Source organism: Toxotes jaculatrix, chromosome 1 (assembly GCF_017976425.1).
Source record: "Toxotes jaculatrix isolate fToxJac2 chromosome 1, fToxJac2.pri, whole genome shotgun sequence".
In the NCBI taxonomy this organism is placed as follows: Eukaryota; Metazoa; Chordata; class Actinopteri; family Toxotidae; genus Toxotes; species Toxotes jaculatrix.
Genome location: NC_054394.1, coordinates 17,003,590 through 17,015,712, shown reverse-complemented (window position 1 = coordinate 17,015,712; position 12,123 = coordinate 17,003,590). Strand labels below are relative to the sequence as shown.

Genomic DNA, 12,123 nt, shown 5'->3' with positions numbered 1-12,123 from the left:
GTTCTGTAATAAGCTTTGTTTGTTTTTGGGTGGTTCAGTGAGATGAAGAGCTCTAACCCTACCAAACATGCTTAACTGTTCATAACACATAGCTACATACAAAATATATATTTATATAGTTAGATCATAGCTAAAATCAATAATTGTTTAAGACACAAATAGTTGATTATACTTATTATTCCAAGGTCATGTTTATCACACGTGCATTTTACTTACAGTGTTTACCCTGTCAATCCCTTTCTGAAAGGATTTAGTGTAAAAGATTTTAATGTCTTTACTTAACTTTACTGTTTTGTTTTATTTTAAATGTTTTTCTGAGCTGTGCCCATCCCTCTCCGGCATCTTGTTCCGATATCTGCTTGTTTGTTCATCATCCGGACCAGCAGGTGTCGCTGGCGCGGAAATCGCCTGTAAACCTAAATTCACCCGGAAGAGGAGGACTGAGGGAAACGACGGTAGAGAAATTGTTGTGTATCGTCCGCTGAAATCTTGAGCGTTTCTTGTGCTCTTTCGATAATCCACCGAGTTACAAATCAACCGCCGCCCGACGCGTATTTGCAACAGGGTTTAGTCTTGCCGTACTCACGCTAGAGATGTCGGTGGTGCCTCCCAGTCGCTCGTCCACCGGCTGGCCGCGCGGTGGTGCCGTTCAGTTCGGGAACAAGTACATCAGCGGGCCCGCTAAACCGCTCACCCTGGAGAGGACCATCAACCTGTGAGTAAATGTGGACCAGCGGCAAATAATGCACCAGCAGCCTTTAATCAGTATCTACATGTGCCCGGTAGTTAACGTGCACCGTCGACCGAGAGTAGAGCATATAGAAAACTATCTAGTTAGCTCATTTAGCTAATTGTTTTTGACAGAAAATAGTGAATAATACTGTCAATCATTGTTCCCTGAAACCCATGATAACATGTTCAGAATGCTTTTTTTTGTCTGAGTAGCAATCAGAAACACAAAAATGGAAACTAGTGAAGCCTCCAAGGCTTAATCAGTTTTCACAATTGATGCCTTTCATTTATTTATTTGATTAATCATTTCAGATCTGGTACCTGGGTGCCTATAGAAATAGTACTGCCATGTACTAGTTTTTGGACTGTTGTTCAGACTTAAGGAGCAATTTGAAGAAGTCACCTTTGTGCTCTGGAAAGTTGTGGTGTGATGCACACATTTTTACTATTTTCTGACACATTGCATATTTTAAAAACACTGTTCATCCAAAAAAAGCGGTAGATGGTATAATCAATAATGAAAATTATTTTGCATTTCAACCCACGATTAAAATTTCATTAGTTCATTCCTGTATATTACTGCTTTATTTTTTATAGTATACAGGTATGAACCACACTGTAATGGTCTCTGGTCATGCTTAATGACTTTACGTGGTGTATTTTTGTTTCAGATACCCTCTGACCAACTACACATTCGGTACCAAGGAGCCTCTGTATGAGAAGGACAGTTCAGTGGCAGCCCGCTTCCAGCGAATGCGGGAGGAGTTTGATAAAATGGGAATGCGGAGGACAGTGGAGGGTGTCCTTATTGTCCATGAACACAGGCTGCCTCACGTCTTACTTCTGCAGCTGGGTACCACTTTCTTTAAACTGTGAGTAGCTGATGTTTAGAGGCCCCTGTTTGAACCACCGGAAGTGTTTTTTCACTGAACAGTTGTCTAACAGTTTTTTTCTCTCTTGCAGGCCTGGTGGAGAGCTGAGTCCTGGAGAAGATGAAGTGGAGGGTCTGAAGCGCCTGATGACTGAGGTAGCTACGTCTCAACACAGTTTAGGCTTCTTGTTGCTGTTGTGATTGTGGAGTTTATGTATATTAACTTTTGTTTGGATGCTAGATCCTCGGACGGCAGGATGGTGTGAAGCAGGACTGGGTGATTGACGACTGTATCGGCAACTGGTGGCGCCCCAACTTTGAGCCTCCACAGGTCAGTGCACACAGATGACTGGGATGATGAGAAGTTTTGAAGATTTAATTAACAGAAGGAACATATTTTAATTAAAACTGGTGTAACATTTAACAGATCACCCAAGAAATGTTTTAGCAGCCTCTGGTCAGAATCTGTTGTCCACAAACTCTTGTACAGTCCATTCCTTTCTTTGCTTTACTTACAGATTTGTATAAATATATGTAAGATTTTAAGACATAGTCATTCTCACACCTACTTTCACATTCAAAATAATATTACTAAAGTGAGGTAAATGTCAGATTCTCAGAGATAACGATTAAAAAAAATAGGTGGTTTGGCTGTGTCTGGAGAAACTGTAGAAATCAGTGCAACACACAAGTTACTGACTACAAGATATTGCAGATATTTGCCTTTTTCTGCTTCAAAAAGCCAGAGGGTAAAATGAAAATGCACTCTGTGTCCCAGGCTGAAGTTTCAGTGGTCAGTTAGTCATGAACATACATATGCACTTTATATCTGTCCCTACTAATGTGAACTGACATGAGTTTGTTTGTCTATTTGCAGTACCCCTATATCCCAGCTCACATCACCAAGCCTAAGGAGCACAAGAAGCTGTTCCTGGTTCAGCTGCAGGAAAAAGGTCAGTGTATCACAGTGCAACTTGTGAAATAACACTAAGTTTAATAAATGGAAAAAATGGTAGACACAAGTGTAATTAAAAGGAGAGGGTGCACATGGATAAGTTCCCATGTATCATTTATTCTTATTTTGAAATCTGTGATTCATGTTTCTACAGCACTGTTTGCTGTCCCCAAGAACTATAAACTGGTGGCAGCACCATTGTTTGAACTATATGACAACGCTCCTGGATATGGACCAATCATTTCCAGTCTACCACAGCTATTGAGCAGGTTTGTGTCTTTTGCATGAATGTGGTCATTGTGTAAAAAGCCTAAAATCCTTTTATTTCTGTTCACTGTCATAGTAACTAAATTAAAGCACTCAGTTGTTGGTATGTCTAAGCTTCAGCTGTGGGCAGCAGGGTGGCACAAAGACTACTGTTCTGGCTTTAAGAGCTGTGGTAGATATCCATCCTGTGTCTGAGCTCAGCAACGAAGACCTTTTAAATTCAGCAGCTGAACCTGCACCACAGGCCAGGAAGCAAAAGGAGACATATACACTCAGTAGGCTGCATATAAAAACTGGGCTTAAGCAAAACTGAACAGGTTCTGCGTATAGGAAGTGGTGAACCAAAAGTGGAGTTGATCACTTTGATTCAACTTGTCCTTGTACTTGTGTTTTGACTTTAAATTTGCTGAAAAGGGGAAAAGGTTCATTGCAAGGAAATAAAGTCATATCACTGGTCTCCTGCAGGAAGTTCAGAAAAATCAAATTGGAAAAGACAAAAATCGCTGTGCTATTATTGTGAAAATTGTTTTCTTAATATAAACTTTTTTTTTAAATAATTAAGATAATTTCTTTTTACAGGTTCAACTTCATCTACAATTAACTTGAGTGAGCAGGAGTCCATCTGGCTGTCTCTGTGAGTGCAGCCCTGTCTGAGTGAAGCTTGAAGATGAGAAACAATGTGGTGAAAAAGACTCATCTCTGGCTCAACTTTCACAGAAGAAAAGCTTGTCATGTCATTTATATTGACAGTCCGCAGGGGGGTTTATACTGTTGTTGGAAGAAAATGAAAAAGTCATGTGTCAGTTTTTTGTTTTTTTTTTAATCTTGAGAAACTGCTAGTTTTTGTAGTATGCAAGTCTGTATTCCAGTGTGTTCAGAACCTGATTTTATGTTGTCTCACAGGAGGCCACTGTTTGATTAAACAAACTACAACACTGAGTTTCCTGTTGTTTTAACCTGTAACAATGTTGTGTTTTTTTCTTTTTAATAAAGCAGTCCTTTGAGTATGTTTTTATAAAGTTCAAAGACTGGCTGACTGATATATACTAAATTTAAAGGTAGACATATGAAAATCTCTTTGGGAAGTGATTTTTAATTTTGGTCATTTTATTTAGTTTAGCTGTCACTTACTTGAAATGAAGGCAGCATCATATTGAATTCCACACTTATATTGTTCCACACTCAGAACAGCCCACCCCAATTAAGTCTCATCAATCACTTGGTTTAGTCTATTCTAAGGTTTGAGATATGCTTTGTTGCCATCACATACTATGTATTAATTCTAAGATAGTTTTGAGTACATTCATGCAGGGTAAATTGACAAGATACTACTGGCCGTGTGCATGTTTCGCTCATATTTTTAGCTTTGTGTGGGTGGACACTGTTGTCTTTTACTGCAACACAAAATTCAAAATGTATTGCACTGTGTCACTGGCTGCAGTGCATACAGATGTGCCCAGGAAAACCTGATAGTGGAAGGATGCATTGCTCAATTTGCTGTATGAGAAATGAAAAAAGCATAAATTCACCTTACCCTGGAGCTGAAGCCTTTCTGTGGCCCCTGAAGCATAAGGGTCATGTTACCTATGTAGGTTAATAAAATTGACTGTTTGCTCACTTTCTGAATGTAGCCTATGATATAATATCCATCCAACCTTTCTCTAAACCGCTTATCCTATCCAGGATCGTGGGGGGCTGGACTCATTACAGCACAGACTGGGCAACATTAAAATACTGATTAATATTATATAGCGTTAGGTCAAATCAGATGAAAACAAATTATCCTTAATTGAACTTCATGTGTCAGTGTCCTAAGGTGAAACATTTAATCTAATAACATCTCAGCAAGGCTGGACCGCTAATCACATAAGACACAACTGGAAACTGTCCCAGGGCCCCAAACACTCAGGGGGGCTAAAGACTCCAGGTTCACTGTGTGACAAACGGGTAGTGGTAATTTACAGTACTGTGCAAGTGTTATATTTATAAGTCTTAAACGTTTTTTATGCTAGAATATTTAAGTACAAACTTTAAGAAATACTTTAGTTGTATAAAGCCGACAGACAAAGAAAAAGTCCCGTAGAAGAAAAATGTTTTCTGTCCACACATCGAAGAGATTTTTGAAATAGCTTTAGTTCATTCTTCCATCAGTTCTCCTTTAAATGTTTACAACCAACAAATCATATTATTTTCCAGTAGATTAAACTTTTTCTCCTTCATTAGTACCCTAGCTTTAACAGATATGTTTAAATTTTTAGCTACAGCATAATTTTTGTCAGGTTTCCTGCGCTGCCTGACAGTCTGTACTCGGGGCCAAAACAGTGTAATTTTCACAACGTCATTTATCCGCGACGCTCGGACACGCACACACGTTACCTGTGTGAATGTAGTCAAAGCGTGTTAAAACTGCGTGTTTACCACGGTTCCTCACCGGGTAGTTTCCGCAATGGCCTCTAAACGACAACAGGGCGAGGGCAGCGCAACAGACAAGAAGAAGAAGCAGAAGAAGAGCGAGGAGACGGCTGAACTGGGTTCAGCTGTGCGGGACGAGCGGGTGAAGTGTGCGGTGAAGGAGGCGTGGAGTCAGAGGACCCGCTACAGCCAGGGTGAGACAAGGAGTAAACAAAACCCCTGTCCTGCTCTGTCTGGACTCTTTCATGAATCTTAAACCATGCACATAACCCGGGTGGAAAATCAGTTACACCCATCTACTGGTCACCAGTTAAGCGCTTTTGTGTTGTGTTGTGTTTTTGGTGGCTTTTACTGACATCTTCTTCTAGATTTCTAACAACTTTATCCAGCAAGACATCAGTTTAATAACACATACCACCACAGAAACCACTAACTTGTGTTTTATCTCTATTCGTGATAGTTACTCAATAAATTTACCATTACTTTTTGTATTTTCTACAGTAGTTTGTTAATGAGCATCTAGTTTCCTTTTAGTATTTTGGGAGGTTGTATTTATATATTTCACAAAGCTTCTTTTAGTCTAGCTATGTTTAGATTCTGTGGTTGTTCTGAGCTAATAGAGCTTATCACAGATAAATCAGTATCGGTGCACATGCTGGCTGATAATTTCAGATACGTTTGAGGTCATTTTGAAGCTGTGCCCCCATTAAATTATTTTGTCCATGAGAGAGCACTGACAGGTTTATTTTTCAGTTGGGAAACATCTCATTCAGTGTTTATCTTTGTCACAAATCTTTAGAAAACTATAATGGCCAGACATTTGTGGTTGGGTCTTATTTTTGAAACAGCTCAGTCTGACAGATTGTTTATTTTTTTGTGTGCAGGGGATCTGGAGTTGGACTGCCACCCTTTCCCTCACTGCATCATCAAGAACTTCCTCAGCAGCGAGACCTTCGCAGAAAACCTGCAGAGAGAACTGCTGGGGCTCGACTTCTGTGAGAATTCAAGTGATCTCTATAAATTTAAACAGGTAACAATCACTTTGATCTTTTCACACATTTATTCCAATGTTTTTATGTTGTTATCTGATATTACCTTCACTTTGTTGTTGTTCCCATCCAGACAGATGACTTGAAGAAGAGAACAGAGCCACATATTGCAGGACTGAGGTGAGACATACCTTGTGTTTGTGTGCTTTAAAAGACATATGACATAATGTGAATTGGTAAGATTTTTTGTGGCAGAGTTATTGAGTAGCAGAGGATAGATGTTAAGAAAGGTGAAGTGTAGATAATGGCTGCTGTTCTGACAGTTTTAGTCGCTCTCTTGGGATGAACTAAAAGTGGAATAAAAGGGCTTTTGAAGAGAGGTAGCTCACTGTGTCAGGTGGAACATTATCTATCATAAACTTGCATAAAAAGAGATGTCTTCTTTTTATGCACGTTGTTTATATTTTAGGTTGTCTGTTCTGATAGACAGGCCATATTACATTCATTTTGTTGACTATTTTACACACTCATTTGGAGCAAGTTGGTGTCATATGTCTCAAACGTCAGGACTGAACCACCAACCTAAGAATTAAAGGCCAGTTCATTTCACCTGATCTACAGCTATCCAAGATGAATAATGCCAACCAGACACAAAAATAGAGCATAATTTAAAGCACATTTAATCCACTGATAGTCCAGAGTAGCCATTTTCACGGCAGACATTTTTAAAATAGCATTAACAATGACTGTATTTTATTTCAGTGAGCCATTTTTCAGGACTCTGGTAATGTGCATGCTAACTTCATTGTTATGAGTAACTGAGACATTTATTGGAATGGAGCAATTGTTATTATTTATGCCTGTTGTTTTTCTGCTTTGATAAATGTCTGCTTTGAAAAGGTACATCGTTTTAATTTTGTAATTTTTTAAAACCACATGGCAGAATTAAGCACCTTACTTTCAGGCACAATTTGAAATTCCATTTTGATTGACACTGTACACTTTACTAGGCAGATCTGTACAATATAATGTTATTTAATACAACAGCTCTGAAATAAATTCTGCTTTTAAGAAGTTTGTAATGTTCAGCTTTTGGGGACATTGTTGGAAATGTGTAAATTCAATTCTATATTCATCATTGAGGTCATAGTTATTGGTGATGTTGTATTGGACTGCATTGTACTTTATTAGAAACACCTGAATATTGTGCTTGTGCAGGAATCTTTCTTCAGGTATTTTTCCTTTATTATGAGGTCTCTGTGTAGCAGTAGACCATTGTTTCTCCACAGGTCACACACAGGTCCCTTACTGTAAGCAAAGGTTTATTGTTTATTTCTAGCACTGCTGATAGTGTCCAGCTGGCCCAATCGCCATTGGCAGTTACCATGGAAACCAAGGTCGAGCACAGAGGGTTTGCTGAGATAGGACAAGGCAGAGCCTCTGGTGAATAGCCATAACACCCCTCAGGGTCATGATTTACACACATCTTCTCTGAGAAGGACATAAACGTTTCATAGTTACACAAAACCTGACTTAGGTAAACGTGATCAATAGCTCTCACATGTACAGATGTGATGTGGTTCCATGAAAAATAACATTATTTCGAGGAATCTTTCAGCATTAGATGGCATTTCACTCATTAACTTGTGCTGTCCATCTCATTTTCCTTTCAATCGATCAAGCTTCTGCCTAAGACATGTGGGTCTCCAGAACCGTCTTCCATCAGCTCACAGTGCAGTCCAGTACAACACCATCACTAGCCTCAATACTAAAACATATAATTGAATTAACACCTCCATGACTTGAACATCATAAGAGTAGCCTTTATGGCAGAACCGTTGTATTGGATTGCATTAGAGTGCAACTTTTACTCCACTTTAACTCACCCAGAGACAACGGCTAAAATGTCAGAAGAGGTTTTTTTTTTTAACTTATTGCTGATCTCAGTTCTGTAAATGCTGGGCTGAGATTATGTTCTGAACACACATTTAGCCTCTGAAACTTTTTGCTTTGAAAAAACTTATACTGATCATGTTGTTGTCAGTTTCACACATCATATTAATATGATAGAGTAAGGTCTTCTTGTATCTAGAAACTGCAAAGGAATAGGTTTTTAGGTTTCTGTGTCAGCTCCACCAGGTGGAGCCAGAGTTTACATCTGCCACCTAATTAGTATAATTCCTTCATTTAGTGCTGATGATTCTCAGAGTTAACATTAACACTGGGACTGGGCTGTAAACGGAAAATGGATTCAGCTGCAGCTAATCACCTCTGAGCACAACATAGTCACTCAAATCCTCTTTTGGGGGGAAAGATTTTCTTCTTCATTCTGCTTACAGTGCTGAACAGGGCAGAGAACATAAGGTAGCAATGTAAATGTTGGAGATTTAAAACAAATGACTATAAATGACGCTTATTGTAGTTATTGTAAAATTATGGAGCTTTCAGTGGAGAGTTTTCAGTGGAGAGACGTGTAATTTCTTCTAAATACTCATTTGTGATTATACAGTGCTACACCTACTGAAGAAATACAGCCATAGGGGATAAACATCATAATTAAATGCACAGTAACGGCCTCCTCTTGTCATCATCTATTATTTATGTCACAACAAAATGTCATGGTAGGCTTTCAGGCAGTCAAACAATCTGTCTGTGTGGCAAGGCTTAGAAAATGTCTCATTTTATACAGTGTCAAAGGTTCAGCTTATTAGCATTATACAACAAAATACAGGATTTCACAGTACAAACACAGTACATATTTTTCTGTATCACTGCTCTCAGGTCAGCACTTGGGCATTTCCGTTCCTGGCTCAGTGAAGTGGTGGGGGTTGAACTGGAGCCCACAGTGGAGATTTCCTGTGCCAGATATGAATACACAGGTGAGATTGGTATTAAAACTCCAGCAGGAAGGACTGATACATTTTTTGATGACCAATCTGCTGTAATTTTTCCTTTTTAAACATATCACATTCTGTCGTTTGTCTAGATGTCCTTTTGTGTCATGATGATGAATTAGAGGGAAGGCGCGTTGCTTTCATTCTGTATCTCGTGCCTCCATGGCAGAGCAGCGACGGGGGAACCCTCGATCTTTTCTCAACAGATGGTGAGTATCCCACTTGGTGTGTGTATGTGTGTGTGTGTGTGTATTGCTGTGTTTTGGACAACAAAAGTCTTGTATCTTGGTTATTTTTTGTCATCAGGTAATTTCCAGCCACAAAGCATAGTGAAGTCGCTTCTACCCTCTTGGAACACACTCGTCCTCTTTGAAGTTTCTCCAGTGTCCTTTCACCAAGTAAGAATAAATTCTCTGGCTTTTAAATAAATCTCCCCATATCTTAAAAAGATTTTAGCTAAACTTGGCTGTATAACCCGCAGTACTATGTTTCTGGACCTCTGACCTTAAATTAGTTATTTTTTAATTGGTTAATCTATGCACCCATTCATCCGTCCATTTTCTGCTGCTCATCCAGGTTCAGGTCATGTTTAATGATTAATTAATTATGTTATTATGAATGATACTGCAAGGAAATAATACCAAAAATGTCTGTAGAAGCCATGCCAATTGCTGTTACACCAAAGAAGAGACTGTGGAAGTTGGAAATCTAGAGCATGTGTTGTGGTTTTCCAGGTGTCGGAAGTTTTGTCACAGGATAAGTGTCGTCTGTCTGTGAGTGGCTGGTTTCACGGACTGTCTCTGGAGCGTGAGCGTCCTCCTCGCCACATAGAGCCCCCTGTCCCGAGGACTCCACACTTACCAAGAGATGTGAGTTTGGTCAAATGTGGACGGTGTCATTTTACCATATCCATAGAAATATTGTGACATTTTAGGTGAAATATATTCAGCTTCTTTCTTATGAGAGTGAGATGATTGATACCAGTCCTACATCTGGAGGTCAAATATATTTATATTATATCTTGTTTGTTTTTAGTGTATTTCCCAAAATGTCACACTACTTCTTAAATGGACAGCCTACATTTCTGTAATTTTTGTGACAGGAGACCTTGCTGCTTGAGTGGGTCAATCCAGTGTACCTGGACATTTCCTATCAAGAGCAGATTCAGGAGAAGTTTGAGGACAGCTCTGAAATCCAGCTCAAAGATTTCCTCAAGGTATTATTCATTTATACTTATTTTCTCTTCCTCGCCAATGTCCACAAGTTCTTGTTGACTGAACAGTCTGGTTCGTCTTCAGGAGGAGAAGTTCAGGGAGGTGAGTGAAGCGTTGCGACTCGCTCAGATTCAGTGGACAAGGAGAGGTCCGCCCAATAAGAGGTGGGTCAAGTTTCACAGATCATTTGGCTTGTTGACATGGTCTGTTTTTTATTTGTTCTGTGTTGGAGAGCATTTTTATTTTTAAGACTGATTCCATGAACTTTGTCTATGTGCACTCAGATGCTATGAAGTGGCTTCTCTGGACACGCTGCCTCAGTGTGTGAGCACGTGCTGGGAGCTGCTTCGCTCAGAGGCTTTCTTCCTGCTGCTCTCCAACTTCACCGGCCTTCGACTGCACTACCTGTGTCCTGCTGGTGACGACGATGAGAGTAAAGATGAGGAGAAAGAGGAGAAGAAGGAACAAGAAGACGCAGGGGACGGAGAAGCCACTGGGTCTTCGAACGAATCACCATCTGCAAATGCAAGCAGAGACAAAGGTGTGTGTTTGTGTGAGTTGGTTTCTTCAGCCACAGGTTTATACAGCTGTGTGTGTGTGTATTCTAACTTGTGTGTCTTCTGTAGAGCTGAGCACACCTGTATGTTGTGGTGAACTGCGTCGATGGTCTCATGGCAGCTACACTCTGTTGCATGATGGAGAGGCATCGCGGGCAGAGTATGCTCTGGATCTTGTTTTACCTTTTGGCTGTGCAGGTGAGTAAAGATGTAGACACACACACACACAAATATATATATATATATAGAGAGAGAGAGAGAGAGAGTAAATGTTACAAAACTTTATCTTTCATAGACTGGCAATCAGAGTTTGGGGGCTTCACATGTTATGTTGCTACTGAAGAGGATGAGGAGGATGAGGAGGTGAGTGTTGATCACAGTAAGGAAACGCTGTTGTACATGTGTGGGCAACTCGTCACTTATCATCATCATTGCCCTGTTTTTGTTTTCTTCACAGCTTCTGACAGTGTATCCAGAGGACAATTCCCTCGCCCTCGTCTACAGAGACAAAGAAACCCTCAAATTTGTCAAACATGTCAACCACAAAAGCTCCTCTGATTCTGCTGGCAGTTCATTCTGCAGATCATTTCATGACTTTTCTTTTGTGTACTATGAATAAATACACATATCTATTTGGTTTCTTGACATCTTCATTTCATCTCCTTTATGTGATATGTACATTTTAAAGCACCAGTTATTCTTGGAAAACAGTTGAATTCATTTAAATTTTAATAGATATTTCCAAGTTGTAACAATCTGCAAATTCTCAGCTCACAAATTGTTAGCTGAGGTTTTCCAGATAGATTAGATGGCACCCTCTCAGTGCACATTTATTACATGCAAAGTGCAAATTTAAGATTTTGTTTTTTATTATTGCAGCTGACACCATCGTTAATGGTGAGAGAAGATAAGTGAATGTGGATGGGATGAGACAGACTTCTCCACTCATAGATCAGACAGGGGCTATCCATTTTACTGAAACAAAAAGCAGCGAAACATTCTGGGATTCTTATCTTCAATTAAACTAAAAGATTAAGAATCAGAGTTTGTCTTCTATAAACATGGTAAGAGTAGTCAGTAGATGTGAAGAATTATTCTTTTTTTGAACACCTATGCTTTGTCCAGTTCTCATTGAGCACATGTGAACAGTTAGATTCACTGAAGTAACTATGGGCAAAAATCTTTTTGTGAAAGCTGGGGAAAATATAACCAACGGGTCCTCTTCAAATGTA

At 39.5% G+C, this 12,123-nt stretch overlaps 2 protein-coding genes across 3 annotated transcripts; both read left to right on the top strand.

Moving 5' to 3' along the window:
• Positions 1-433: 433 nt before the first annotated feature.
• nudt21 (nudix hydrolase 21) lies at positions 434-3,834 on the top strand. Its single transcript, XM_041047103.1, has 7 exons — positions 434-715; positions 1,404-1,604; positions 1,696-1,759; positions 1,845-1,934; positions 2,481-2,556; positions 2,713-2,827; positions 3,405-3,834. Exons 1-7 carry the CDS (start codon positions 594-596, stop codon positions 3,424-3,426), a joined length of 690 nt encoding a protein of 229 aa, XP_040903037.1. The 5' UTR covers positions 434-593; the 3' UTR covers positions 3,427-3,834.
• A 1,349-nt stretch (positions 3,835-5,183) lies between these two features.
• ogfod1 (2-oxoglutarate and iron-dependent oxygenase domain containing 1) lies at positions 5,184-11,528 on the top strand. Of its 2 annotated transcripts, none has more exons than XM_041061212.1 (13): positions 5,184-5,431; positions 6,122-6,267; positions 6,360-6,406; positions 9,008-9,105; positions 9,213-9,329; positions 9,427-9,518; positions 9,855-9,989; positions 10,223-10,336; positions 10,419-10,498; positions 10,619-10,875; positions 10,961-11,089; positions 11,187-11,245; positions 11,349-11,528. In XM_041061212.1, the coding sequence occupies exons 1-13, from the start codon at positions 5,272-5,274 to the stop codon at positions 11,508-11,510; spliced, it is 1,596 nt and encodes a 531-aa protein (XP_040917146.1). In that variant the 5' UTR covers positions 5,184-5,271; the 3' UTR covers positions 11,511-11,528. The 2 variants fall into 2 exon arrangements, with proteins under 2 accessions (XP_040917146.1, XP_040916326.1); XM_041060392.1 differs by having other exon boundaries at positions 11,187-11,254.
• Positions 11,529-12,123: the final 595 nt, after the last annotated feature.